At 47.8% G+C, this 24,706-nt stretch overlaps 1 gene segment (V, D, J or C); it reads left to right on the top strand.

The window, feature by feature from the left end:
- The first annotated feature begins 5,092 nt into the window (after positions 1–5,092).
- Positions 5,093–23,682, top strand: LOC138751190 (immunoglobulin gamma-1 heavy chain-like). The segment is given in 9 exon segments: positions 5,093–5,226; positions 5,336–5,652; positions 6,382–6,463; positions 15,472–15,786; positions 16,699–17,001; positions 19,870–20,169; positions 20,255–20,572; positions 21,608–21,928; positions 23,023–23,682. Coding segments are annotated over 9 exon segments (2,388 nt in total).
- Positions 23,683–24,706: the final 1,024 nt, after the last annotated feature.

The raw sequence follows: 24,706 nt of genomic DNA, 5'->3' as shown, positions 1-24,706 counted from the left end.
TCCAACATCATTACATCCCTGCGAGAGCAGACTGGAGAATCCAGCAGTAAACCTACATAATCACAGAAAGAACACACAACCCCTGCTTGGAATTCTTTGAATACGTGACATGAGTTGCAGAGAATGGGTAGCCGGTGGATGTACTCTACTCAGATTGCAGAAGACAAGGATCATTTAAATTTAAATATACAGCACAGGAACAGGCTATTTCAGTCCACGGGTCCAATTTACACCCAATTAACCGACACCAGTGGTAAGTTTTTAATGGTGGGAGGAAACTGGAGACCCTGGGAAAAATCCACACAGACTCCGAGAGAACGTACAGCGCGGGATGACAACCCTGGTCTTGATTGTTGGCGCTGTAAAGGCATTGCACTAACTGCTACGCCAACCGTGCTGCCCAGTTACCTCCTTAGCCCTGAGCTTCATTTTTCTGCAATAGCCCTCAAAGGCCTTTACAGAAAAATAAAGCTCAGGGATCAGGAGGTAACATCTTGACATGGAGAGAAGGGCTGGGTAGTAACGGGAAGCAGGGTGTCAACATTCTTGGGTCTTTTTTGATTGGAAAAATGTACTGAGTGAGGTGCCACAAGAAGAGTGCTGGGCCTTCAACCTGCTAATATAAATATAATCAATGCTTGGGCAAAGGTTCTGAAGGCACAGTTGCTTGATGATCGGATCGAAAGTCGATGCTGAAGACAAAAAGGATAGAGGTGGGTTAAGTGAGGGTGTAAAAATCTGGCAAAGGATGTTAGAAAATCTGCAATGGTCCATTTCAGAAACTGAAAATGCCAAGAGTGAGAGATTGCAGGGGTCAGAGGTGAAGAGAGATCTGGGTAACCATTTGCACAGATTACAAAAGGCTGGTATATAACCACAGCAATAATGAAAGCTCACAGATTGTTGTTGTTTGCAGACCGAGGAAATGATGACGTAGGTGGGAGAGCTATGAATCAGTAGTAGAGAGCAGCCATTCTCAAACTTTTTAAACTATGGCCCCCTTAGGACTCTGACAGAAGTCTATGGGCTCCCTTTCCTGTGAAACAGTCAAGTTTAGTTGGTTTCCTCATATATCTCTCCTACTGACTGCATAAAAAAAACTCATATTTTATGATTTCAGACCGTGACACCCCCCCCCCCCCCACCCACCCCACCCCATACTTAAATGTGCTGTGACTTCCAAGAGTCTATATGGGCCCTTGTAAGAATGGCTGGTATAGAACACTGGTAAATATCCATGCAAATTACTGTGCACAATACTTTTTCCTTATTCAATCAGAGAAGCAGTTCAGAGAAGGTTTACTCAAAAGCAACCTGGACTGGACAAATTTTCTTAGAACGATAGAACCATAGAACAATAAAGCACCAAAACAGGCCCTTTGGCCCTTCTAGTCTGTGCCGAACTATTTCCTGCCTGGTCCAACTGACTTGCATCCAGAACATATCCCTCCCTACTCCTCCTGTTCTTGGATCCATCTAAATTTTTCTTAAATCTCAGAAATTAAACTGCACAGAATGCTCCAAATTTGGCATCATCAATATCTTATGAAACTTCATCATAACCTCTCAACCACTGTACTCAGTGCTTTGATTTACGAAGGCCAATGTGCCAAAAGCTCTCTTTACATTCCTATCCACCTCTGATGCCACATTCAGTGAATTATTTAGCTGTATTCCCAGATCCTTCTGTTCTTCTGTACTCCTCAGTGTCCTACCATTTACAGTGCATGTCCTGCCTTGGTTTGTCTTTCCAAAGTGCAACACCTCACATTGGTCTGCATGTCATTCCATCTGCCATTTTGCAGCCTATTTTTCCAGCTGGTTCAGTTCCCTCTGCAAGCTTTGAAAGCTCTCCTCACTATCCACTCCACCTCCAGTCTTTGTGTCATGTGCAAGTTTACTCATCCAATTTACCACATTATCGTTCCAAAGACCAGATCATTGATAGAGATGACAATGAAAAGTGGATCCAGCACCGATTCTTGAGGCACACCACTAGGCACAGGCCTCCAGTCAGAGAGACAGCTGTTCACTACCATTCTCTGGCTTCTTCCATAAAGCCAATGTCTAACCCAATTTACTACCTCACCATGAACACCCAGCAATTAAACCTTCCTCACTATCCTCCCATGTGGGTCCTTGTCAAAGGCCTTGCTAAATTCCATGTAGACAACATCCACGGCCTTCATCAATTTTGCTGTTAACCTCCTCAAAAAACTCGAGATTAAACACGACCTTCCATGCACAAAGCCATGTGGACAATCCCTCATCAGTCCCTGTCAATCTAAATCCTTGTATCCAAATACATGTTAGGCTTACATTTGCTGGAATCTAGAAGAATGGGATGAATTGATTGAAATGTCTAAAATCCTGAGGGATAATGGCAGGGTGATGTGGGAGATTCTGGAACTAGGGATCAGTGCTTAAAAGTAAAGGATTGCCAAATTAAAACAGAGATCAGGTCTTTGGAATGATATCCTTCCAGGACAATGGAAGCACGGTGTTTGGATATTTGTGAAGGCAGAGGGAGGTGGGTACCTGAAAAGCAAGGGATGAATAGTGGAATTGCGGAGTTGAGCTTAGAGTGAGATCAGTCGTGATCCCATGGATGGCTGAGTAAGCTCAAGGGGCAAAGTGTTCAGCTCACTCTCCCAACCTGGGCAACATTGTCAGAGAGCCAGCAAGAAATGTGATGGGGAATTTGAAGAACGCTTGTCCCCAAGCACCTGAGATGGAGGAACTTGTTGCTACAGGAGATGGCTGAAGAGAATGATGGAGATGTATTTAAGGGGAAACTAACAGGGCCTGTGTGATGAATCTGTGTCATGCTGTCAGTCTTTCACTGTGCTTAGTCTTCTTTACTGACATTAGACGTGTATTATCTCTACCACTAAAGACTCTCCCCTTGGTTATAACTGTGTTTGCACCCATTATCATTCCTTATTGTATTACTTAGTTTCTACTAATAAAAGCCATGATTTCCGGTGAACTACACAGCCTTTGTCCTCTTCATTAACTGGCATTCAGTCTGAAGGAGAGGTACAGCGACTGATAACACAACAGGACTTAGTGTGGGCTATCAGCAAGTGTACAGCAAGGATTCACGTCTCAGACACTGGAAAATTGAATGTGGAAAATGTGAGCTCGTCCACTTTGGAAACAAAAATACAAATTCAGAGTATTGTTTACAAAGTGAGAGAACGAAAGGTCAGAGGGATGTGGGTGCCCTTGCACAAGAATCACTGAAGTTAAAATGCAGGTGAGACAGTGATTATTGGAAGAAGATTTGAGTAGAGGAGCAGAGGAAAGTTGCTCCAATTTTTGAGAGCCCTACTGACACAATATTTGGAATAAGGATTACAGCTCTGAAGGAAGGATCAACGTGATTGAGGGAGTGCAGGGATTGAGTTCTGGGATGTGGGCTTGTTGTATGTTAAGCATGAAGCAGGCTGCATCTCTGCTTTCCAGAGTTTGGAACAGGGTGTGTGACCTCATTAAAATGTCTGATATTAGTGAGAGACTTGGCAGGATAAATTTTGAGGTGATGTTTCTGCTGGTGGGGTGTCGAGAACCAAGGTTCATAGTCACATAGTTCTATCACCGAGAAGATGAGAATGTCTTCACCCAGAGTGGAGTGAATCTGTGAAATTCTTGAAATTCTGGATCCAGAGTCAGTCCCTGACTCCATTTGAGGCTGCAATAAATGGACTTTGAGACATGAATGTTTCAACAGATGTGAGTTTATGCCTAGAAATGGCCCTGAGGTCAAATGTGAACAATGATCTCACTGATTGATGGAGAGAGTATGTGGGGCTGGATGGGCTTCTCCTCTCTCTGTCTCTCATGTTTTTGTATTTCCCACTGTCCTGGATCAACTGGTTCCACGGTGAGAGCTGAGGATGTAACAGAGTTGTCCTGGGGACCTCCAACAACATGTATGGTTTCTGCCTGTATCAATTTCACCTTCACCAGTGAGGTCACAGCCAGCTTGTGTCGATGGCAGTGGGTTGAGGTCCCACTCCAGTGACTGGAGCCCTTTCTGCAGTCTGGCCCTCCCAGCACAGGACTGAAGGTGGTCTGCCCATCTGAAGAAGCAGTGAACTGAGAGCATGCCTGTCATGTGAAGTGGATGTAGGTTTTGGAAATTTTCCATCATCCTTGCCAACATCGATCCCTCAACCAGCATCACTGAAATAGCTTGTCTGCTCTCTTTATCTCTTTGATGTTCAGGGAACTTGCTTTGTACAATTTGGGTCCCAGCGTCCCTCCAAGACAACAGTCACTCCACTTCAAAAAGTACTTTGCTGTCTGTGATCAAGCCCTGATTTAACATAGAACGATATAGCACAGTACAGGGCCTTTTCCCCACCTCATATCTGTAATCCACAATCTTTCTTTTGAAGTCTTTCAAATGTTCTGATGGTACCAGTCTCCATTCCAGACACACACCACTCTGTGTGTAAAAATAAAGGCCCCTGATGTTTCTTCTAAATTTTCCCCTCTCTCAGGGGGATATTTGTACACTGAACATTGCCTCTCAATTCCTGTCTATTGCGAGGTATTCATATACTCACTGGTATCTCTCATTTATTTTTTCTTGGAGATATCTGTACACTGACCGATGTCTCTCTTTGTCACTCACGGGAAGATCTGTACACAGTCCCTCTCTCTCGGGGGGATATCGGACACTGACTGGTGTATCTCAGTCCTTCTCTCTGGGGGGTGGGGGTGGTGGGCATATCTGAACACTGTCCAGTGTCTCTCAGTTCATCTCTCTCAGGGGGATATCAGAACACTGACCTGTGTCTCTCTGTCCTTCTCTCTGGGGGTTGGGGGTTGAGGGGATATCTGAACACTGACCAGTCCCTCTCTCTCAGGGGTATATGAGTGAATTGAAAAGTATGATAGATCTTTAATCCGGATCTTATCATGACCACTGGCCTGCACCTGTTGCACAGACAAACATCTTTTGGGGAACTGAAATCTCTGCTGGGGGAGGGGACAGGAAGCTGCCCCTCTGGTTTCAGTGGGCGGGAGCCTGTTCAAGCCGCGGTTCCCTCTCTCCCTCTCACTGGCCCCTTCCCCATTTAAACAGCGCTCACTGCAGCTCCCGACAAAGCCGGTCTGAGCTGAAGCCGCCGATCTGTGGAGTGTCCAAGTCTGGCTCAGTGCGCGGGGCGATGGGGATCGCTCCTTATCTCTTTCTCTTTCTGTCCTGTCTGGCAGGTGGGTGCCCCGTGTCTTCACCCAGCCCGGCCGGGCCCGGCTGCTTCTCGGAGACTCTCTCGCCGTTGAACCGATCATTAAAATCCACTCTTTTCTCTTTTACTGACAGGCGTGCGGTCCGACGTCGTCCTGACACAGGTCGCGTCAGCGGTGAAGAAGCCCGGGGAGTCCTACAGACTGACCTGTGAGACCAGAGGGTTCGATCTCAGCAGCTACTACATGTCCTGGGTGAAACAGGTCTCCGGGAAAGGGCTGGAATGGTTGGTGGCGTATGATAGCGAAAGTTACAAGTATTACGCGCCTGGAATCCAAGACAGATTCACCGCTTCCAAGGGAAGTAACAACTTCTACCTACAAATGAACAAGCTGAAAGTGGAAGACACGGCCACCTATTACTGTGCGAGAGACACGGCGAGAGGAAGCGGGGTTGGACCGCTGCAAAAACCCAGCGAGAGCGCCTGCCCTCAGGGCGCGGAGTGAGAGGGCAGCAGTGATCACCACAGGGATTCCCGGCCTTGCTGTGCCCCCGTCGACCCTCCCTGCAATAGGAGGCGAGTGGTTGAAGGACGAGGGGATCGATCACAGAACAGGTCGGAGCCAAGCGCCGCGGATGGGACTGGAGTATCGGAACCAGGAGCACGAAGCGGCGGCCCCAGCCCCCTGGCCAGTGTGGATGGGAGGGGATCTGTGAGCCGGGACAGTGTCGGGACGGTTTAACTGAGGGGAGAGTGGGGTCGGAGACAGAGCGAGGGACGGAGGTTGTTGAACGGCGGTGTGTCACCGTGACTATAACTGGGAGCCACGGTGGTGGGGAGCTGAGCAGAAACTGGTCCCGCCCTACAAATGAGCGTCTGCAGCGCAGTCTGTCTCCACGGATCCCGCATTGCTGCTTCCCAGGGTCACATCCCCGAAGACTGAGGAAATGTCCATTTGCCGGCAATTAAACACCCCAAAGCCGGCGACTGAGTTTCTCGCGGGGCGGGGGAGCCGGTGCCGGCAGACAGGAAAACTGCCCAAAATGCTGCTTTTATTCACTCGTCAGGAAGAGACGAGGACGGAGTTGGTGACAGAGATTTGGGAAGCGGCTGCTCCTGGTCCGGACAGGGTTCATTCTGACACTTGGCTGAGATAACTGGAGGTGACGGCTCAGTGAAGTTACTGTATTGGGAGAGTCGGGAGACGGAGCAGTGTGCGCTCGACTACTGGGGGAAAGGAACCTCGCTGACAGTGACTTCAGGTAAGACCCTACTTCTCCATTCCACCCTTTCCCATTTGTATTTTATTAATTTGCCCTTTGAGCTGATTCACTGAGGCCAGTGAGATATTGAAGCAATTACTTGAATCTCCCCGAGACGGGCGGTTTCTCCAGTTACTGGAATCGGGGTTTCCTGTCGGCTGCTTTCGTGGTTATAACTGTTAGATAAGACCTGGCTGGGGAAAAGGTCCGCACATGTGTGATCCGGTTAAAGTCTGAATAACCCCAGGGTTCCAGTGAACCCGGTTGAGATGTGATTTTTCAGCTGAACAAATTTGCTTTCTCTTTTCTCTTGAATTGCAATATTTAGAGATGCTCGAGAACTCTAAGCATTTCAGTCCACATTATGTATTAACATGGCTCAGAGTTTAGAGTCAAAATGCCTAATTTTTCTGATGTTCTTTCCACTTCCTGAGATGAGGCCGAATCCAAACCGAGCTGCTGATTCCCACATCCCCAGGTTATTCTTTTGGAAAATCCAGCACTGTGTTATCAAACCCACCTCCACCCCAGCACCCTGTTGTCCCATTCAGCTCCTGTCACCTCCACCCCAGCACCCTGCAGTTCCACCCAGCTCCTGTCACCTCCACTCCAGCACCCTGCTATCCAATGGGCTCCTCTACCCATTTCAGTCCAGCACTCTGCTGTCCCACCCAGCTCCACCCCCCTCTATCCTAACTCTATGCTGACCCACCCAGCACCTCTCCCATCTCCACCCCAGCACACTGCTGTACCTCCCACCTCCTGTCCCCTCTCCACCCCAGAACACTGGTGTCCCACCAAGCACTTCTCTCTCCATCCCAGCATCCTGCTAACCCACCCAGCACCTCTCACCTCTCCTCTCCAGCACCCTGCTGTCCAACCCAGCTCCTCCCCTCCATCTCAGCACCCCACTGTCCCACCCAGCTCCTCCCCTCCATCCCAGCACCTCTCCCCTCTCCACACCAGCACCCTGCTGTCCCACCCAGAAAATCTCCCCTCCACCCCATTATCCTGCTGTCCAATGGGCTCCTCTCCCCCATCCACTCCAACACCCTGCTGTCCCACCCAGCTCCTCCCCCCTCTATCCTAGCACTATGCTGTCCCACCAAGCACTTCTCCCCTCTCCACCCCAGTATTTTGCTGACCCACCCAGCCCTTCTCGCCTCGCCACCCCAGCACCCTGCTGTCCCACCCAGCTCCTCCCTCTCCATCCCAGCACCCCGCTGCCCCACCCAGCTCCTCATCCTCCATCCCAGCACCTTGCTGTCCCACCAAGCACTTCTCCCCTCTCCATCCCAGCATCCTGCTGACCCACTCAGCTTCTAACCCTCTACACTTGACTCCCTGCTGACGATTTGATGTGTTTTCCAAGTTCACCTCCTGACCATCATTCAGAACACTGATCCCAATTAAATTGCACTTACAATCTGCAGATCTTGGGATGTAGAAGAACCTTGGATGTAAATCCCACTCACTGACGTTGTGCCTCTCCACCAGAGACACTCGGCAGCTCTCCGATCCTCTGTGGGAAAGGACACAGAGATTATATTTTACATCAATGGCCTTTCATTAAAGTCCTTCAGTCAGATTTTTGACACCCAGCCTCTTTCATTTTTATTTTGACCCTTTTATTTGGTGAAAGTTCATTTGTGTTTTTCATTGATTTTCATATCCCCAAAACATCCCAAACTCTTCCCTAGCCCTTGAGGTGCAGACACATTGTACCCAACTTGTCTGCAGCTTGGTCCCACAAACGGAACCAGGAAAAAGTCCAGACGGTCTGCTTTAGTGATGTCGGGAGGGACCCGAGTTCCCAAAGTTCTCCTCCACTGGGGACTCCTCTGCTGAAGAATGACTCTGCTGTGGATGAATGGACAGACATTGATTGGCTGGAGGGCATCCAGATGATCCCAGTTCTTTGCTCCAGGAATCCCTGTATTACTAAGGGCTGACATCAATGAAGAGCAGTGAGGTTCCTCAGATCATCCTTTACTTGAATTGCTGACTCCTTATGAAGCTGAGGCTCACCAGGATCAGACAGTGCTTGCAGTGAGTGGCAGTTCCAAAGGGGACCAACAGTGTGCAGCCACGTGCACTACAGTTAGTCCTGGACATGCACAGACCCACTTTACAGAGTTTACTGAGATGTAGTGGGCCATTCACCACACTTCTCCACATGGAGCTGGGCTTCCCAGGATTACAAGAGGGATTCCAACACTATGATTCGCTACCAAGTTGGGCCTGGTAAAGGCTCACAGTCCCCATTCATCTGGGAACTCTCGGTCGGCAGATCTGGGAAGATCATTTGTGATGAAGGACTTCGGGGTACATTTTGTGGTTTCAGTGAACTGTAGATCGCTTATTTTAAACAAAGTACCTTTTGTGGCAGAATTTACGTCAGTTTTTATGTTTCAGACATTTAAATTTGTTATGTTACATGACAGCTTTGCTAACCCAGGTTTGCTTTGTGTCAGGGTGTTCTTGGCCCAGAGACCCAGAAATGAAACCATAGGGTGTTGAGGTCTTGGTGCTCCTCACTGCAGGTCTCCAACATCCTGAGGCCCAGCCAGGTCCCACCTTTTCCTGTGTGGCAGGGTGGGGAGAGTCCCAATAGCAGGCCAGACCAGCGCCATTCAGCCCATTGAGTGTAGTTATGGTCCAGCTAACTCCTGTCCTGTGACACTTCACCACAACACAGGTCTGGGTTGTATAGGTACTGGGGAACCTTCTTTGTTGTTGCATCAAAATGGAGGCTCCAGGACAGATCCTCAGAGAAGCTGACACCTGGGAATCATGGCCATTGCTATCTGGTTGAATAATGTCTTTGAAGCAAGATATCAGCACTGCTTTTTGTTCATTACCTTGACAAAGGGTTCAGGGCTGAAATGCTGGTTACCCTTTACTTCCCATCAGTGCTGAGTGACCTGCTGAGTTTCTCCTGCACCATTGTGCACTGCAGTTCAACATTTCACCTCCATCTACTGGAGGAAACTATTGTGAAGTAAATATTTTGTAATTTTATTTTCCACCTAATTGAAATCTTGGCCAAAGTTTGCTCACTATCCTTTCATTCGCAGAATATATCCAATGGAACATGAGGCATAACTTTTTTAAACAGAGGGTGGTGGCTGTATGGAATGGGCTGGCAGAAGAGGAAGTTGAGGCATGTTTTAAGAAAAATGTGGATTGATACATGGATAAATTTGGAGGGAAAGACATGAAAAGCAGGCAGGTGGGATGAGTGTGGGTCAGACATTCTGGTCAGTGCATGCAAGTAGGGCCAAAGGGACTGTTTCAACCCTCTCTGACTCTGTGACTCTATTTTGGTGGCCAAGACTAGTCTTGCCCACAACTCTGCTCCAGATAATTCTGACAATGGGCCAAAACAAAATCTCCTGCTATCAAATCTGTCATGGAGTCATAGCTCAGAAACCAACCCTTCAACCCAACTTGTCCATGTGCCTCCTTGTCTTTCCATGACCAGATCCTTGAAATCCCTCATTGTCCAAGGTTCCCTCCTACTGCCAGTTTTATCCTGCATTTTAACAGGATCATGTTGGTCCTGAAGTCCACCTATCTCACATTTGGAAGCCCACTTGCTGGATATCCCTTTATTTGTAAACAATCCATGGAGAGTGAGGAAAGAGGGGAAAAAGCAAGTGTTGTGGTTGCAGGGAGAGTGCTGTAAGGGGAGTGAAATGTGGAGATGAAAAGTGGCCAAGGGAGGTGCAAGGAAAACAGTCCCTTCAGAGCACTGAAATGGAAGGGAAGGGGAAGATGCACCTGGTGGTGGAAGCTCATTGAAGGTGGCAGAAATCACCAAGGTTGATCTGTTGAATGCAGAGGCTGGAGAAGTGGAAAATGTGGAGAAGAGGAGAGGGGGAGTTGGAGCAGATGTGGAGGAAATAGAGGAGATGTCGTTTGTCACACACTGAACATTAAGAAATGATTCACAACTTTTCAAGCCATTGAGAAGATTAAAGTAATGAAAACCTAAGCACCCATTCTTCTTTCTTCTTCTTTGGCTTGGCTTCGCGGACGAAGATTTATGGAGGGGGTAAAAAGTCCACGTCAGCTGCAGACTCGTTTGTGGCTGACAAGTCCGATGCGGGACAGGCAGACACGATTGCAGCGGTTGCAGGGGAAAATTGGTTGGTTGGGGATGGGTGTTGGGTTTTTCCTCCTTTGCCTTTTGTCAGTGAGGTAGGCTCTGCGGTCTTCTTCAAAGGAGGTTGCTGCCCGCCAAACTGTGAGGCGCCAAGATGCACGGTTTGAGGCGATATCAGCCCACTGGCGGTGGTCAATGTGGCAGGCACCAAGAGATTTCTTTAGGCAGTCCTTGTACCTTTTCTTTGGTGCACCTCTGTCACGGTGGCCAGTGGAGAGCTCGCCATATAACACGATCTTGGGAAGGCGATGGTCCTCCATTCTGGAGACGTGACCCATCCAGCGCAGCTGGATCTTCAGCAGCGTGGACTCGATGCTGTCGACCTCTGCCATCTCGAGTACTTCGACGTTAGGGATGTAAGCGCTCCAATGGATGTTGAGGATGGAGCGGAGACAACGCTGGTGGAAGCGTTCTAGGAGCCGTAGGTGGTGCCGGTAGAGGACCCATGATTCGGAGCCGAACAGGAGTGTGGGTATGACAACGGCTCTGTATACGCTTATCTTTGTGAGGTTTTTCAGTTGGTTGTTTTTCCAGACTCTTTTGTGTAGTCTTCCAAAGGCGCTATTTGCCTTGGCGAGTCTGTTGTCTATCTCATTGTCGATCCTTGCATCTGATGAAATGGTGCAGCCGAGATAGGTAAACTGGTTGACCGTTTTGAGTTTTGTGTGCCCGATGGAGATGTGGGGGGGCTGGTAATCATGGTGGGGAGCTGGCTGATGGAGGACCTCAGTTTTCTTCAGGCTGACTTCCAGGCCAAACATTTTGGCAGTTTCCGCAAAGCAGGACGTCAAGCGCTGAAGAGCTGGCTCTGAATGGGCAACTAAAGCGGCATCGTCTGCAAAGAGTAGTTCACGGACAAGTTTCTCTTGTGTCTTGGTGTGAGCTTGCAGGCGCCTCAGATTGAAGAGACTGCCATCCGTGCGGTACCGGATGTAAACAGCGTCTTCATTGTTGGGGTCTTTCATGGCTTGGTTCAGCATCATGCTGAAGAAGATTGAAAAGAGGGTTGGTGCCAGAACACAGCCTTGCTTCACGCAATTGTTAATGGAGAAGGCGTCAGAGAGCTCATTGCTGTATCTTGTTGGTTTTCGTGCAGTTGGATAATCATGTTGAGGAACTTTGGGGGACATCCGATGTGCTCTAGTATTTGCCAAAGCCCTTTCCTGCTCACGGTGTCGAAGGCTTTGGTGAGGTCAACAAAGGTGATGTAGAGTCCTTTGTTTTGTTCTCTGCATTTTTCTTGGAGCTGTCTGAGGGCAAAGACCATGTCAGTAGTTCCTCTGTTTGCGCGAAAGCCGCACTGTGATTCTGGGAGAATATTCTCGGCGACACTAGGTATTATTCTATTTAGTAGAATCCTAGCGAAGATTTTGCCTGCAATGGAGAGCAACGTGATTCCCCTGTAGTTTGAGCAGTCTGATTTCTCGCCTTTGTTTTTGTACAGGGTGATGATGGTGGCATCACGAAGATCCTGAGGCAGTTTACCTTGGTCCCAACAAAGCTTGAAAAACTCATGCAGTTTGGCATGCAGAGTTTTGCCGCCAGCCTTCCAGACTTCTGGGGGGATTCCATCCATACCTGCTGCTTTGCCACTTTTCAGTTGTTCGATTGCCTTATATGTCTCATCCAGGGTGGGAACCTCATCCAGCTCTAGCCTTAGGGGCTGTTGAGGGAGCTGGAGCAGGGTGGAATCTTGGACTGAGCGGTTGGCACTGAAAAGAGATTGGAAGTGTTCTGACCATCGGTTGAGGATGGAGATCTTGTCGCTGAGGAGGACTTTGCCGTCTGAGCTGCGCAGCGGGCTTTGGACTTGGGGTGAGGGGCTGTACACAGCCTTTAGAGCCTCGTAGAAACCCCTGAAGTCGCCAATGTCCGCGCTGAGCTGGGTTCGTTTGGCGAGGCTAGTCCACCACTCATTTTGGATCTCCCTGAGTTTGCGCTGAAGATGGCTGCATGCGCGACGGAAGGCTTGTTTCTTCTCTGGACAGGACGGCTTTGTAAGGTGAGCCTGGTGGGCAGCTCGCTTCTTTGCCAGCAGCTCCTGGATTTCCTGGCTGTTTTCGTCAAACCAGTCCTTGTTTTTCCTGGAGGAGAAGCCCAGTACCTCTTCAGTGGATTGCAGTATGGTAGTCTTCAACTGATCCCAGAGGGTTTCAGGGGACGGGTCCGTGAGGCGGGTTGCATCGTCGAGCTTTGCTTTGAGGTTTGCCTGGAAGTTTCCTCTCGCTTCGTCTGACTGCAGGTTTCCTACATTGAACCTCTTTCTGGGGGCTTTATTGTTCCTGGGCTTTGGTTTGAAGTGAAGGTTGAGCTTGCAGCGAACCAGCCGGTGGTCAGTGTGGCATTCCGCGCTAGGCATGACCCTGGTGTGGAGCACATCTCGTTTGTCACTTTCTCGCACCAGGATGTAGTCCAGGAGGTGCCAGTGCTTGGATCGGGGATGCATCCAGGTGGTCTTAAGGCTGTCCCTCTGCTGAAAAAGGGTGTTTGTAATGACAAGCCGCTGTTCTGCGCAGAGCTCCAACAGGAGGCGCCCATTGTCGTTGCACTTGCCGACGCCATGCTTGCCCAGGATTCTTGGCCAGGTTTCTGAGTCTTTGCCGACACGAGCGTTGAAGTCGCCCAGGATGACAACCTTGTCGGCTGTAGGGGTGCGTTGGATGAGGTTGCGCAGGTCGGTGTAGAACTTGTTTTTTTCTGCTGGTTCCGCCTGGAGGGTTGGAGCATAGACACTGATGAGGGTGATGTGACGCTTGTTCTGAAGGGGGAGTCGCATGGACATGATTCGGTCCGAGAGGCCTGTCGGAAGGTTTTCGAGTTTGGAGGCAATGAAGCTCTTGACCATGAAGCCTACACCAGATAGGCGTCGTTCATCCGAAGGCTTGCCAGACCAGTAGAGTGTGTAGCCCGCGCCGCGTTCTTGGAGGCTGCCTACATCTGCCAGGCGGACTTCACTGAGAGCGGCTATGTCGATGTCAAGTCTGAGGAGTTCATGTGCAATGAGGGCAGACCGACGTTCAGGTCGGTGGCTGTCAGCCTTGTCTAGCATGGTTCTGATGTTCCAGCATGCTAGCTTGAGTTTGTGAGCATCTTTTGAGGGGGAAGGCGTGGAGGGAGAGGACGTGGAGGGGGAGGACGTGGAGGGGGAGGACGTGGAGGGGGAGGACGTGGACCTGTCCTCGGTCCTGCGCAAAGGAGCTTTTAGGTGGAGTGCAGTGCGCGCAGTACTGGCCCCACCCTTTACACCCATGGTTCGTGTGCCGTGGCCAAGCAAGCTGGGACGTGGCTGCGAGGTCCTTGGGTCGTAGGTTTTATATCGGAGTGGCCTTCTCCTATGCAGGTTTCTTACCCGGGCTGGAGGGGCCTGCCACCCCTCCTAGGTCGGTCCATACTGCCCGGACCGGGGCCAAGGCCGCCGCAGCTCACCCTGTGCCTGGACTGGGGCCGCCGCCTCCCACTCTCTGCCCGGACCGGGGCCTCCCCCTGCCCCACTCGACCGAGGCCGGGGCCGCCGTCTCCCCCTTGCTCCTGCCCGGATCGAGGCCGCCGCCGTCTACCCTTCGCCCGGACCGGGGCCGGGGCCGCTGCTGCTCTCCCTGTGCCTGGACTGGGACCGCCGCCTCCCACTCCCTGCCCGGACCGGGGCCTCCGCCTGTCACACTTGACCGAGGCCGGGGCCGCCGTACCTGTTTACACTCGTGTGTGCAGCTTTACTTCAAGTAGCGTGCGGCTACACCTTGATATTTTTCTCATTTACAAGCTTGTAGCTTTCATGCCATCTGAACTCAGGAATTAGCTGAAGTAACCACATGATCATTGGTTGCACTTTTCCAGTCAAATGAGAACCAGATCTTTCAAGTAGATTCTGCCTCTTAACTGGTGCATTTCCTCTCTGGACACTGGGAGCTGTGTATTCCGTGAACCTTTCAACCTTCCAAGATTCCTGCATTTACTCAGGACTGGGCTAATGGATTTCCAAATTCCTTTCTTATCCATGTTAACATTCCCTCCTGCTTCATCAAGCTCCTCTGCCACTACATTTGGAAAACCTGTAAAGCAGGAACAAATTCACTGTGGGGTCAGTTCAATTGAATTTCAGAAGAAGAGTCCCCAGGTGCCACCATATCACACATTTCATATTGACGAGGTTCAGGTATTCAGGCCGGTGTAACTTCATTCCATGCAAAAACATTACCGGTGAAATGTTCTGATTTATACAATAACCTTCCTGCCAAATTCTTCCTTTTTTCTGTGAACAATATTCTGGTGCAAAACATTCACTGAGGATCATTCGTTGCATTTGAGGGAGAGATTTGGTGCAACTTTGATCAAAATCCCACACGTCAGACATTGGGACACTGCCTCAGTACTGCAGGAGAGAGTCACCTTATATGCCATGCTTAAATCTCCTCTGTGGGATTTTTGAATATTAAATTTAGACATATAGCACGGTAACAAGTGTTTTCACCCCACGAGCCTGTCCCACCCAATTACACCCAATTGAACTACACACCCTGGTACAATTTGAATGGTTGGAGGAAACCCACACACACACAGGGAAAACGTACAAACTCCTTATAGACAGCGCCAGATTTGAACCCCAGTTGGTGGTGGTGTAACAGCGTTGTGCTACCACTACACTAACCGAGCTGCCTTTTGCTGTTCCTTGGATTATTCCATGCCTTTCTCCCTCAGAGACATAGACTCTCTGTTGAGACATAAGTCGGGAAGCCATTTCTGTAACACGGTAAATGAATTTGGAAATGACATTGGATGTTTGCTTCATCTGTTGGTCATGCATTTATTGACAGGACTGTCTGTGAATTTATTTACTTTTCAGAGGTTGAGTCATTACCGTCAGTCTTCATCGCCCCTCCCTGCCACAGAGAATCTGACCAAGTGATCAGCCTCCTGTGTCTGGTCAAGGATTATCAGCCTGAGAGCATCATCCAGAAATGGTCCACTGCCAGTGGGGACATCACCAATGGAATCAAGAAATATCCAGCAGTGTTGGGGCAGAATGCAAAGTACACAATGAGCAGCTTGCTCCGAGTCCCTGCGGCGGATTGGAAAAGCAACAATATCTACTACTGCAAGGCAGGGTACAAGTCAACCGAGCTCGTGACAGCAAACACAGAACAAATATTCGCTGAACGTTAGTATGAGATTTGATTTTCTATTTGAAACTACATTACTGTCGAGGGATAAAACTAGAGCAGGAACCTTTGTCAAAAAATGTTCAAGGATGTCCATTCATTCCTTTACTCATTTCTTCCATTCCTACAAGCCAGTGCTGCTGTAGCGCACAAAAAAGGCAGAGAGAAATTAGGTGGAAATAGACGGAGAATGAGGCAGTTTCCTCCAGTCAATGAAACTGAATTTTGGTGGAATGTACAGGAAATAATCTGTGCTGAACAGCCTCCATTGTATCCACTCATTTATCTAATTTCAGAAGACTCTGCACCATCCCCACCACCTGGCCCAAGCACCACCCCCCAGATTAGCTCCTCCACACGGAACCAGACAGACATTAGTCACTGTTCCTGCAAAACTCACACTCCTTGTGAAGGGAACTGAAGAATCAACATCCCCCACTCACCTTTATCCATCACCTCTAAGATGTGAGCAAATCATTGCCATTAAAACCAAATAATTTCCTCTTGTCCATCTGTTCTTCTTTTTGATTGTCCTCAATATTGTGCTTCCCTAATGTCCTGTTCTACCCCATCAGCTCATATCCACAGGATCTGGAGTCAGCCATTCCACCAAACAATCAGATCACCAATAGTCTGCCCACACAGGCCACTTCCTCGTTCAACCCCCTCAACACTGCAGTGTGGGACATAATGCTGGGGAGGCCTGTGTTGTACACCTTGAGCTCCCAATCACAGCTCTACCCAACATCTCACGATAGGATCCATCCTACGACAGGTCATCTGTAATGATCAGATTTGTAGAGTGGGCTGCTGTTGGGGCATTTGCAAATGGAGTTGGGGAATGGAGTCCACCTACACTGTGGCCAGTTATGCCATCAGTAATATTGCATTAACATTGCATTGTTTTACAGCTCAATCTCCAAAGCTCATGCCTCTTGTTCCATCCCCGGAGGTTCTCAGCAATCAAACAACTGCTATCCTAGGCTGTGTGATATCTGGATTCTCACCTGACAAGATTCAGGTGACCTGGAAAAAAGGCAAATCAGAGCAAGTGGGCACTCTTCTCCCTTCCACGAAAACTGATGGTGGATTTGAAACTGTTGCCTACCTGACCTTGTCTGTGGATGAATGGACCAGCGAACAAGAATATTCTTGTGAAGTGACCCATAAACCTTCCAGCTTCAGTGAGAAGATCGTCATGAGATATCAGGGGGGTGAGTGGTGTCTGAAGGAGAATTAATTTACTTACAGTATTCAACTAGCTGACCTCCACTCAATTCATGTCCCCGATGGGAGTCCTGTTGAGTGAGGTGTGATATTTATTCCCTCTACATTTCAATCCAACCCTTTCCGTCACTAATTTTAACACAATCTGTTGTACAGCAAAAATGAAAGTTTAAGTCTCCTGTGCACTTACTCCCACATAATTCTTGTGGTTACTGTGTGGAGTGAAAGGGAAATGGGACATCAAGCAAGATGTGTCCCAACCGATAGACCATGTGGAGAAGATCTCCACCTTCACTTTTCACTTTGCAGTCTCAGTTTCTGGAAAAATAGCTCCAGCCGAGTGAATGAATCTCCACAGTCTATCTCCACAGTATCCCAGGAATCTCCCTGGCACGTCATCCACTCACAAAGATGGATTATTATTCTGTTGGCCAACCCCTCAGAAACACTGGGATTAGAACTTGGGACAACAGGTCATCATTGGTTTTCATTATCTCATCCCTAAAAGATGGTGAATGCAGAGAATAGAGGTCGGGACTGTGTGGAGCTACTTCCTTTCTCAGTGCAGCCAGTAGAGGAGAGAATATCTAATGGTTAAATCTATGCATCTTCCATTTTCAGATAAAAACTGTCCCAGCTGTTCGACGTGTGTGCCGATATTCTTCCAGCAGACTAATGTCAATGTGACATTCTCTGATGGTACCACCCGACCGTATCATTGTTCACAAGGAAAGTGTCAAATAAAGTGATTGGCTGCATGTGGAATTCGTCAGTGAATTTTATTACAATCCATTTTCTGGATTCAAATCTATCCCACCATATCCACTGAGATCAAAGTGCAGCAGAGAACAAGGCATCAATTCAAGCTGCCCCATCCCCACTCCACACCTCACATGTACACTCATTCATTTGTGGACATTGCTGGTTCAGTGTGATTCAGATCCCAGCCCCACTTCCCTTCACCACCTTCTTTCCAGGTCAGCAAGAACCAGAAACTACATCTCAGCCAGTGGCTTGGGGAGGAGGTGCTGAAGATATACAGGGGTGAAATGTCACCTTGGCTCAGTTACAGAATGTGACAACCTGTAAGAAAAGGGGCCTGTGACAAATCAGTGAGACAAACCACAGGACCCCACCAGTGACCTGACCAAACTCACGCGCTTGGTGTGAAAGGGATGGACAGCAAACATTGGAAGCATTTTGTTCACTCACTTCCTGGACACTGAACTCAGTCCAAGAGAGAAACTCAGTGATCACAAGGAATGCCACTGAGGGGAGTGTGTGGGTGTAATCACCCAAAGGTTAATAGAATAATATCAGCACTTTGCAAAAAGGAAAGCTATCTTGACACTGTGAGGACTTATGAGGGGGAACTGCCTCTCACCAGAGATGGCTGAGCATTGGATTTTGTCATTGATATGGGATGGCACTGAACAACAAACAAACGTTCAACAACATCACTGTACTGATTAAACCAATATTCTGAAAGAAATAACCCTGACACCACACACCTCACTTTACAAACTTCAGACCACACACTGCGAGAAATCTTATCTGGACTAACACCAGGTACCTGTCATATGTTTTTAAATTGCTCAACACTTGTTAAAAGAAAGATGGGTTGAGCAAGAGATAACATCATATGTCATCAAATGAAATGTGTCCTGCCAGACAGGCACAGAGTTCATTATATCTGCTCTAAATACCATAGAGGAATTTACGCTGAATGTCGTGAAGGTTTCAACCCTGACACAAACATAATCACCCTCCTTGAAAAGTGTTTGAAAGCAAACACAGCCCTCGTGGACCAAAGTGACTGATTGTGTAAATGGTGAACTGCAGTTTAACTGATGTGACGATGGTGCTTGAGGAGACCAGTGGCTTTGCAGAAAACAGGAAACAAACGATTCTAAAATGAAACGGGGAAACTACATCTGTTCCAAAAATTTCCCAAAGTGCAGCATGAGGGAGATTTCTGTTATTCTCCAGATTTATGGTTTGCTCTGTTGTTGCTGGAGAGCAAGTTGTCCACATCTTTCTTTCAAATAGTTATTTTCAAATATTAAAACACCGCACCACTTCACTGGAGCACACTCACAGAAAACTGATTCAAACCCAGATGTCAGGTGCCCCCAAAGCTCCGTCACAGAGGAATCATATTCATTCACAATTTCATGTCCCTCATTGATCGCTCTTGAACTGAGGGTTTTGCTGGACCAGGGCTTGGCCATGTAACTGCAGGTCTGGAGTCACATGCAACCAGACCAGGTATAGATGACAGATTTCTTCTGGTGATGAACAACAGTGGACCAGATGGGTTTTATAACAGCACAAATACTTTATAATCCCCACCACCAAAGAGAGTGTTTTATTCCAGGATGCATTTATTAACTGAATACAAACTGAGGGAATCCCAGCCTCAGTCCAGAGAAAAGGATTCTCATTGATTCACAATGCTCAGTGGAGGTAACTCATTCCACAGGGGCTCCATGTGAAGAAGATATTGAATTGTCTCTGATGAGAAATATGCCCACTTCCCTCTCTTCTGGCTTCCCACAAACCTGTGACTGGCTTTGCAGCATCAAAATGTTGTTCAGCCTCTCACCTCCCATCGAGTCCCTGCTCTGAACCTTGTGGTCACAGTTGTGGGGAAGGCGATTAAACCCATTTGGCAGGTCCTTTATACTGAGTTTATTTTCCCAGCCAACATTTGCAGCACACCTTTCCACCCTTGCGAGTTTCTGTTACCTTGTTTCCAGTTCACTGCCACAATGCACTTGGATCTGCTTTGACTTTCCATCACAAAGAGAAAAGTTTCCACTACAATTCTGACATCTCCTCTTTCTGATCCACAGAATTGTTTGTCTCAATTCAAAATCCCTCCATTCAAGAGATATGGATCAACAAAACAGCTACTCTGGTGTGCACAGTCATCTCTGCTGATCCGAAGAAAGTCCACATCTCCTGGGAGGTGAACGGAGAGGATAAAAGTGATGCAGCTGTGACCCAACAGCCCAGAAGGAAAGGGTTCCAAAACACAATAATCAGCCGACTCCAGACCAGCGTGGAGGAGTGGTCCAGCGGGATGGAGTACATGTGTTCTGCCCAAGATCATTTATCCTCACCAGTCTCAGCATGGACAAAAAGCACCAAAGGTGGGTAAGAAATCACTGATTAAATAACAAACATCAGTGATGATGTGAGAAAGAGTCCAATGTTTTCTTTGTTCTTCTGTTCCAGTTGAGACAAAACCTCCTGTGGCCAGACTGCTGCCTCCACCATACGAAGAGGCTAAGCATAGGAATGTGGCTACCCTCGAGTGTGTGGTCTCGGGATTCTACCCAGACCACATTGATGTCACCTGGAAGAAAGGTCACTCCCTGATCTCCTCCAACACCAGCAGGACACAGACTGCTCTGGAGCAGGATGGGACTTTCAGTGCCAGCCACTTCCTGACGGTGAGTTCACAGGAGTGGAAGACAGGCTCAATCTTCAGCTGCACGGTGTCTCATCCCTCCTCCAACACCAGCATCACAAAGGAAGCGAGGAACCTCCAAGGTAAGGTCCCGACCCACTCCATTGTTGACATTGTTTGCTTTTTGCTATAAACTGTGCCAGACAGAAACATGGTGCAGACCTGTTATGGTTTGATGACTGAACGGATCCTCCAGAATCTTGGCCAGAGAAATAATTGCTTTCATAACTTGAGCACAATACAAACTATTTCACTGGCCAGGTGCCCTGGAGATCCCGGATATCCCTCTTCCAAATGGTCTCTCCTTCTGTCTTTGAATGTAATCTGGGCCTCTGGTCATGGCCTCAGCCGTGACTGAATCTGCATCAGGACAGCACTCTGCTCCAGCATGGGAAGAGTTAGCCTGGGCAATGTGGAAGCCTCTGCAGGACGGCTTGAACACAAAACGTTCTGAGAAAGCAGCAAGAGATTTCAGTTACACTTCATGGAGGCCAAATGCATTTTAACAGTTGTAATAAAGATCAACTATTTCTGATGCTGCTTGAATTTTAAAAATGTCAAGGAAAATTGCTGGAATATTTCTGAATTAAAATATTAGCTCTGCTTCCCTCTGCACAGGTGCAGCCTGAATTGTTTGGAATTTTCTGTTTTTGTTTTAATAAGTGGCTGGGAACAGCTTAAGTGTCCTTGAAACTGTCCAACTTACATCAGAGACAAATTTGTTCATTGATATTCCTGACAAGGGTTTACCCTGTCTGCTCAATTGGGGAAATCTCATTCCTCCATCAATGTAGATAAGTCTCGACTGATCTGATGCGACCAACGAATGATTTGCTGGAGATGAATATGAAATGTTGGTCTCACCAGTGATGCCCTATCCTTTGGGGAATGGTGAAATTGTAGCAACTGGTTTACAGCGTGTATTGAAGAATGAGAAAATGATCAGACATAGTCCAGTTGAAGTTCAGTAAAAGTCTTTTACTCAAACAGTCACGCGCAGATTTTGAAAACACCGTACGTTCCAAATAATATCATGACATCACTCGGAACCTCTTGAGCTGGTTCGATTAAGCCTCCAGTGAGCCTCTACAAAATAATAATTATGACATTTCTCCCAGCTGACTGTTCAGATACCAGCCCCTCAGTCACTTTAAGAAAACCTTCCTTCGAAGAGATCTGGATGAACAGGACGGCGACCATTCTATGTGAGGTGGTCCATGGTGATTTAGAGGGATTCAGGGTAACCTGGCAAGTGGATGGAAGTGAGAGAAAAGATGGGGTGAGAACTCAGGGTCCAAATAGGAACGGAGGTGAAGACATAATTATCAGCAGACTGACGGTGCCCGCTGCGGAGTGGGAGATAGGAACTGAGTACTCGTGCGTGGTGGAGGACAAGAGTTTGCCAACACCGGAGAAGAGGTCCATTAAGAAGGCCACAGGTACGTGAAGAGAGAGCTTGGTGTGATTCTGATCTAAGCAAGTAGAGGAATGATAATAAATACTGAGGTTTTGTCATTTACATTGTGTAATGTACAGAAGCAAAGCATATGTCACCATTCAGCAGTGTGGTTGTCTCAGGGAAAATTAGAGAGTAGAAGTAGGCCATTCAACCCTTCATTGCTGCTTAGCCATTCAATATGATCAAAGCAGATTATTCAAATTGCGCCCCCTATTCCTGACTTCTCTCCATGCCCCTTGAACTTTTACCCTTGGAACAATATCCAGCTCATCTTTGGATATATTTACTCACTGGGCTTCAACTGCTCTTTGTGGCAGAGAATTCCCTAGGTTCACCATTCTCCTTTCTATCATTCCTCCTCTCACACCATCTTCAGCTTGTCACCCTTGTTCCTGGATTCTGCCGCCATCAGGAACATTCTTCCAGTATCGATTCTGTCCAATCAGTTCAGAATGTTATAGTTTCCATGAGACTCCCCACATTCTTCTTTGCCTTGGAGAAGGTCTTCTCATGTTGGTCAGAGAATATTAAGGAGCAAAGGAAGACTGAAGCCTCCAGAGAAAACCAGTAAGACCCCAAATCACCACAGCAGCCTCATCCAAAACCAAACTCAGCTGCGGGGTGAGTTCCTGTGATGATGTCGAGGGAGAAGGATCTGCAGCTTTCAAACCCTGAGGGAGAGACTGAGTCAAGGCAGTGGGTGGAAGGGCAGGGAGGCTGAGGCACAGACTGAAGTTCAGCAGATCATTGAAGCAGAGGGGGAGATGGACCAAACAGCACAGGATGAGTCAAGTCCATGGTCTGACCCACTTTCTGTGGAGTCTCTGTGATCAGTGGCTTCCACTGATTAAACGAAACAGACAAACCTCTCTGGAAGCTTTAAAATGTGTCCGAGTCAAGGCTTCCACCCTGCACATCCCAACAATGAGTAGAAAGGGAAAAGGCTCCAGTGTCAGGTAAAGTGAAATCCCTCAAGATGTAGAAGTTGCCCATGTTGGTTTGAAAGCACAATGTGTGGGTTCAGCACAGAATTATTGAAAGATGCAACCTAACTGAGGTTCGTTCTGTTCCCAGGTGGAGTTGTGACTTCTCCTCACATCTTCCTCCTCCCCCCTTCATCAGAAGAGTTAGAGGGCGATCAGTCTGCAACCCTGATGTGCCTAGTCAAGAAGTTCTCTCCTGCAGACATCTACGTGGCCTGGATGGCCAACGACATCCTTCTGAAGACTGGCTACGTGAACCAGCCAGTGACCGAGGACCCCAGAAGTGGCTGGAACATGATGACCAGTCAGTTGAAGGTTTCTCCAGAGGAGTGGGATCATGGCACCACTTTCTCCTGCGTGGTGGGACATGAGTCGCTCACAACTAATCTGTTCAGAAGCATCAATAAATCTCACAGCAAACCCACCTCGGTCAATGTCTCACTTGTTCTCACTGATAGTTTTACCTCTTGTGCATAATACCTCACGATTCAATGGTTTTGTTAGTTTGATGAAAATTAACTGTCCAAGAAGATCATTTTACTTTCTATCATGATTAAGATCTGGACATTTCTGAACCATTGAGAACAAAATGAGACTCGAGGATTACATTAGCCACAAATTTCTCAGCATCTGTATGGCTTTACAGACATTGATCAGATTGAAACATGATCTGGGATCTCAAGATGTGTCAAATCAATGGATGTGTTCATGTATCATTTGGAAGTTCAATAAATGTAACTTGAAAATGTCATGATTCTGCGTGTGCTTTGCTGATGGGCTTTGAGAGGCAGGAAATGAATGATGTGGGATGTGCTGTGTGGAAAATGCACATTTTGGGAGAAATTGGTGTCTTTGGATCGATGATGTGCAAAACCTTCCATCATTGGGTAGCCTTGCACCATACCTGGACCCGCCGGAGACTAATGGACAGGGATGGATTGTGATTATGAGTCGATAACTCCATTATCATTGTGTCATGTGACTGTCAGGGTGACAGAATGTGAGCTGACAGATCATCGACTTTCCCAGTCCAATTGTCACAATGTTCTTGAAGCAAGACTTCACATAACCAATCGAATACGGTTGGATCTTCTGTATTTAATTGTTAGTTTAGTGATAAATATTGGCTCAGGGTCCTGGGGAACGCTCTTATTTTCTTCTTTTGGGCTCGTCATGAGATTATTGAGATTTATCTGAAAAAGCCCCTCTGTTCAAAGCCTAATTCTAGATAGAGGTTAGAATCCATCACCTTCAGTCCAAGAGGTGCCATTGCTAACCACTGAGCCACACGTGACAACTGTGTCCAACAGGGGTCCTCATTGTTTGAGGAATCCATGGCTGATGCTCACCATGTGTATAAATGTGAAATAAAATAAAGGGACTCTTCAATGTCAGGACCTGTTAACATAGAACATCGAACAATTCCACACAGTACAGGTCCTTCAGCTCTCAATGTTGTGCCGACTCATGTATTCCTTCCAAAAAAAAGTTCTAAACCCTCCTTACCCCAGAACCTTCTATTTTCCTTTCATCCATGTCCTTGCCTTGAGAGTCTTTTAAATGTCCCTAATGTTTCAGTCTCTACCACCATCCCTGGCAAGGTGTTCCAGACATCCACAACTCTCTGTGTAAAAAACACTTGCCCTTTATGTCTCCCCTAAACTTCCCTCCCTTAATTTTGTACATATGTCCTCTGGGGTTTCCTGATCCTGTCCTGGGAAATGGGTGCTAGCTTTCCACCCAATCTCTGCCTCTCATAATTTTGTAGACCTCTA

This window comes from Narcine bancroftii, unplaced genomic scaffold (assembly GCF_036971445.1).
Source record: "Narcine bancroftii isolate sNarBan1 unplaced genomic scaffold, sNarBan1.hap1 Scaffold_806, whole genome shotgun sequence".
In the NCBI taxonomy this organism is placed as follows: domain Eukaryota; kingdom Metazoa; phylum Chordata; class Chondrichthyes; order Torpediniformes; family Narcinidae; genus Narcine; species Narcine bancroftii.
This window is presented reverse-complemented; position numbering and strand designations above follow the sequence as displayed.